General features: G+C 42.0%; 1 protein-coding gene across 1 annotated transcript; it reads right to left on the bottom strand.

The window, feature by feature from the left end:
* Positions 1-1,373: 1,373 nt before the first annotated feature.
* On the bottom strand, positions 1,374-5,293 carry LOC125547328 (uncharacterized). The gene is made up of 5 exons (XM_087547471.1): positions 5,114-5,293; positions 4,841-4,969; positions 4,311-4,446; positions 4,008-4,225; positions 1,374-1,902 (listed from the first exon to the last, which is right to left on the bottom strand). Exons 3-5 carry the CDS (start codon positions 4,444-4,446, stop codon positions 1,537-1,539), a joined length of 720 nt encoding a protein of 239 aa, XP_087403597.1. The 5' UTR covers positions 4,841-4,969; positions 5,114-5,293; the 3' UTR covers positions 1,374-1,536.
* Between the last annotated feature and the right edge of the window lie 382 nt (positions 5,294-5,675).

Genomic DNA, 5,675 nt, shown 5'->3' with positions numbered 1-5,675 from the left:
TGAAGAATAGGTGCTCATCAGTTTCAAGTCTCCAAATCTATCAGGACTGGGATTTACTTTTTTTTTAATTCAGCAATAGACTCTAGTTGCAACGTTCAAAGATTACGTAAACATTTTTTTTTGCAGGTATTACGTAAAAATCTTAATTATGAGGAAGAACATTTTTACCGACACCTTATTAATAGCATTGAAACTAATTTGACTGAAAAGAGAATCCGTGGCGTCTCGACTCCCGCTAGTATATAGGTAGGGTTTTAGTCATTGCAAGGGCGGCGTTTGAACGAATAGTGACACTCCTTCAAGTCAGTCTTCCGGTCCATTGGGACGGATTAGACGAAGCTCGTAGGTTCCCGCCAGCTCCTTGGGGCGGCGAGGTTATTTGTTGTCAGGTTCTTCCGATTGATTCAAGGATTCAAAGGCGACCACTGCGACTCCAGGGTGCTGGTCCTTAGGGACACGTGCACAAAGACTTTTCGGCTGTGATCGACAAGGTCAGGCAGGCTCCAGTATGGGAGCGGCGATAGCAACACGTCAACGGCTCGTTCTGGCGGCGACAATGGTCGTTCGGTGGTTCCATGGATCTTGATATAATTTCTATTATATTTGAGGTGTTTTGTACTTTCAGTGAATCTTTATAACAGATCTGATCCTTTTTGTTAAAAAAAGGAACATTCCTAATGCTTAAACAAGACTATTTTTAGAACATTTTGGTGCTAATTTCGTTATTTTTTCCCAAACTTCCATGGATGTGAGGAAAGTTAGCAGAAAACTAAACAATGTTGGTTGTAAAAGAAATTCAGTTTTTTAATGAATTCGTTTTTTTTACAGTTCATGCATGAGCATAAGAAGCATTTAATCAAATCCACGCAATGGCATTCCCTCCGTCTTTTGAGTGCTCTCGGACTAGTGAAAAACAGAGCCGTGACACGAATAGTGCTGGAATGAAACAACTCGTTTTTCTTTTCCGTGAATAAAAAATGTCAGCCGAGGAGACAAAATGAATTTATGGGGTTCACACATAAAGCAAACCTTCATAGTTTTTTTTTCTTGAGAAAGCAAACCTTCATAACTATGAACATTACTCAAGCTCTAAGATATGCTTATTCTTCCATGCTAGAGTGAGTTTGGATTTCATGTCGATCATGCATATGCAAGTCAGTCACTTTTATGGAAATGCAAAGTATCCACTTGTAGTCACTTTTATGGAAAGATGAACAGAACTTGTGGTGTACTGTGTACACATATATGCATGAAGAAAATTTCCTGATAAAACATGCATGGACAAAATAAAAATAAATTAAAAATGTTTTGTTTTTCATCAAGTGAGATAACTTAGCAGAAAAAGCTAGATGCACAAATTTCTGGATACAAAAAGACCAGTCACAAACAATCATAATGTCCAAATAAGAAACAGCAAGTATCAAATCCTGCGGACCTAAAATTAATTTAACTGTCCATAAAAATAGCAATACAATTAAAACAAATACTTTAATTTGGACATGTTTCTCATAATGTACTAATGACATGCGAATGAGGTCAAACGTCTATATTTAATGAATATAGACCTACTAAACTGTCAAAATCGAAATACCCAAAACCTTTTTCGACGCCAACTTCTCCATGTGAATTTTGCATTTCCCAAATTGGTAAAAGATTATCAATGGCATACCCTGTAGAGATAACAGCATGGGTAGGAATTTGTCGACCCTTAGAACACTTAGCTTTATCAAACCGATAAACTCTTCCCGACAGGAAATCTGACACAAAATTTGAGCTGATCTGAATTACTGCCAGCAATGGTCCCCTTTCCCTAAGCTTATGAACTGCGCCTGGTGTAGTAGATTTGAACCAGCTTAGTTGCTCATAACTTCTGATCTTGTACCTAGTCCCAGTGACACAGCCCTGCAGAATGCAATTATAAGCATAGTTGGATGCATAACATAAATACCAACATAGTACTATAGTAGGCAAATGATCATGTAATTCTTATACAAAACTCCAACCAACAGAAACTGTATTCGCCGAGAACTATCAACCGTGACCAGGCATTAGACAAACTAAACCAGACGAGCATAAGATAACGTCAAGAACAATGGGCACTCAAGAACAAAAGGGCCACCTCAAACAACCTCCAGCGCATTACAGTAACCGCAACCTGTCTTTCATATCTGATCATTGAACATACTTCTATACAACATAAAGCCCACCTGTTACCTTGCCATATTTATGCTGATGTGGAAAGGACTTAATTCACATCCAATTCTCGGTCATCCTTCCCCAGCTCCCACATGACAACATTGAAGAACAAACAAGAACACCAGGAACAAAATAGTATACAAACAAATAAATCACCCCCCCCCCCCCCCGGCGTACTACAAAGTGCACACCAACCACACCCTAAAGCCAATCCAGTCTCTCTCTTCTATTCCCCCCTGCCCCCCTGAGGACCTGAGCAACTAGAATCTGGCCATCGGATTACACCAGAGCGGCTAGAATGCACAATCCCAAACCTCATCACCAGGAACCGTGACGCTCGCCTTAGCACTAGGCCTGGAGAAGACAAGCCCACTCCCACAAGTCGAGCTGCACCACTGCTAGGCAGGGTCTTTTTCCTACAAGATGGCGCCAAGTCTCGACGCTGCAAAGCACGCCTCGGCCAGATCTGGCTGCAGCACACCTGCCGGCCATCACCATCCCGTGCTCCACCGGTGTGTCATGTCCAAATGAATGTGTTTGCTATGAAAATTTGGTGGAATTTTGGTTCATGAAAGGTCAACAAAAACTTTTCAGAATTTGTACAGTACAGAAGACTTGGTTTAGATTTCAGTATATTTGGTTGTGTTCTTAACTCACAAGGCAGGGAACAGTTCGAAATATCTGAAAGTAAGGAGAATATTTGATGCTATAGTTTACGGAGCTTCAAAACAATGTGCTCATGTAGCATAGAAATTTGTGGCCATGTATCCAGTTTCTTGGCCTGATTACAAAAGCAAGTCAGGCTGGCACTTAGCAGTGCAGTTGTGTTTATACTCTTCGCATTTTTTATACCAAAGATTTATATATCTATGTGTCCTGTGTACTATGCAAACTCTATATTTTGTACAGATTACCCAGTATAATATCTTCCTCATTCAAAACTCAATCACAGCAGAGTGAGTGAGTGAGGCCAAGAACTAAAGTACAAACAATAAGGGGTCGGTGTAAGAGAATAGAGAGGAGAGAATTGACGTAATGTGGTGCATGTTGTATTGAGCCTCTCGGACGGTTTATATAGAGTACAAGGCTTGGTGGGCAAGAAGCCTTTTCTAGAGATAAGGTAGAAGATGGATTACAAATCCTATTATCCTATTATTCTACCAAATATAGAGATATGCCTACATACTCTTAACATCTCTAGAAAAAGGCTTCTTGCCCTCCAAGCCTTGTACTCTATATAAACCGCCTGAGAGGCTCAATACAACACGCACCGCATTACGTCAATTCTCTTCTCTTTATTCTCTTACATGCTATCTACCGCAAGTTCCTGACCTAGCTCCACCACAGCTTCCACCCACGCTGCCCCCAGGGAGGTTGATCTTCATGAACTCCAACGGGGGCTGCGCAACTCTGCTGATTTAAATACGAGACTCGAAAACAATAGTCCTCGCACAATCTATTCCACAAAAGGACTGTACGGACAAGAAAAAGAAATGATCACCAAACGTACTTCAGGCTTAAAAAAAATAAAAGATTGCACAAATAATAAAGCTGCACAATAGAACAATGGCACACAAACTGGGGTTCTTATAAAGTGCAATATGTACGAAAATAAAGCCTTGTCCGAAAGCCAAGCATACCACACCCCGCACCCTCCTAAGAACATAGCTAATTGCGGCAGAGAATAATTAGCAGTTTAAGAAGCCAGGAAAATATGTAGATTGCTCCATAACACATTATCCATAATCAGTCAATGGCAAAAACAGTTTAAAAATGTGATAATTTTGATTGTTGAATATAAGAGACTGTACCATTTTGTAATCATCATCTGTATAAATTCCTACACATGCCAAATTGTTAAGAATTGTAGGCAGCTCTGTGGACAGGCATCTTTGCTGAGGTCCAGATGCACATGAAATCCAGTCACTGGCCATCATCGCCAGATGATCAACAGATAATTTTACAATAATTCCTTGCATACAAAGTTTTGCCTCCATAACACCACAAATTGCATTGTATAAGCAAGTCGCTGGAGAGAAAAAAACCATTGTTAGAAACAGAAATCTGGAAACAGAACCAAAATACTAAAATATCTATCATAGTATCACACCCACCGTCTAGACCCTGATCACGTGTATCTGAAAGGATCAAACGTCGGTGATGACGCCGTCTACGGTAAGACCAAGATTTGCGGTACAATGTGAAACGACCTTCCCCACGCTTGTATACGTTCTTTACCGGCCCAGCCATCTGCAGGTTCCTTCTACAAAAGATAAGTCCATATGATATTCCAGTTTGTACTTTTCATGAGGGTTGTATAATTTTATCTAAGACAACCCTCCCAGAAATAGAACAAAACGACATCAACTAGTCATGAAATCGTGAACGACAAAAGAATCATCCAAGCAAATTAATTTTATTTATTTGAAATTTGATCAAGAGCATTCAGCCATAGTTTTTTATCTGCTGGATCAAGAGTCAGTAGACACAATATATAGATAATGGATAATTTTCTATCAGATATGATAGCTGAAAAATCTCAATCAGATTTCAAATGTACTTGCTCACATTATTGACTCTATGTATTTCAGAAATCACAAGAGTTATTACACAATCAACAAACTAGTTATGGAGCGCTGGGTACCTTTGTGCTCACCGCCCTCAGGCCGGCAAGCCTCTTCCACCGACCAAGAGGCTTCCAGTAGACCTGCCCGCTCAGCTTTCCAAGCCACTTGTTCACTTCATCCGCCGCCGCAAGTTTCCCAATGCAACTCTGAAATGAATAGCTGATCACACATTACACTCAATCTGACTATAAGAGAGAAAGAACAAAAGCAACCCAGCTCGCTCGTCTACAGCATGCTGCTCAGTACAAACTTTACACACACAAACACACACACAGAAAGAGAGAGACTACCTCGTCGCTGCACTGCAGGAGACGACGGAAAGCGTGGCAGAGAATATCGGGTTGAGCCGGAGTTTGGACGGCGGCGACTGGGTCGGAGATGGCCGGCAGTGGCTCGACTGGGAAGAAAGGCAGGGCCTGGATACTCCCTCGTCGTTGCGCTGCTGGAGATGATGGAGAATGGGGCGCAGAAGAATGGGGTCAAGCCGGATGCCTTGAGGTGCCCCTAGTTCGGAGATGGACGGCGGCAGAGAAGATGGGAGGAGGCGGCAGAGAAGATGGGGAGGAGAAGACGGAGGATAAGATGGGAGTAGGACGAGGCACACGCTGCAGACTCCTAGCCGGCGGTGGTCGCCATCGGGATGGTGGCCTGGTGGGGGATGGCGGCGGCTCCTCGGGAAAGGAAGAGGGTTCGCTGGGAGAGGAGGGTTTGTGAGCTCCTATTCTCCAAACTGCCGCACCCAGCCCATGTATGTGGGGCGGGGCGCCCTATTTTTCTCGTTTCTCTGTTTCGTTCTTTCTTGTTTCTTTCTTATTTTCTTCTAAAAAAGTTTGTTTCTTATTTCTTTTTTCT

The sequence above is a fragment of the Triticum urartu genome, chromosome 1A (assembly GCF_056163025.1).
Source record: "Triticum urartu cultivar PI428250 chromosome 1A, HENAU_Tu73, whole genome shotgun sequence".
Taxonomy (NCBI): Eukaryota; Viridiplantae; Streptophyta; class Magnoliopsida; order Poales; family Poaceae; genus Triticum; species Triticum urartu.
This window is presented reverse-complemented; position numbering and strand designations above follow the sequence as displayed.

Excerpts from the sequence above, each read along its gene's own strand:
- LOC125547328 (XM_087547471.1), bottom strand. The coding sequence starts at position 4,446 with ATGGCTGGGCCGGTAAAGAACGTATACAAGCGTGGGGAAGGTCGTTTC. Across the intron at positions 4,226-4,310 it reads ACGTGATCAGGGTCTAGACG|CGACTTGCTTATACAATGCA; the intron begins GTGGGTGTGATA and ends TTTTCTCTCCAG. Across the intron at positions 1,903-4,007 it reads CAGATGATGATTACAAAATG|GGCTGTGTCACTGGGACTAG; the intron begins GTACAGTCTCTT and ends TGCATTCTGCAG.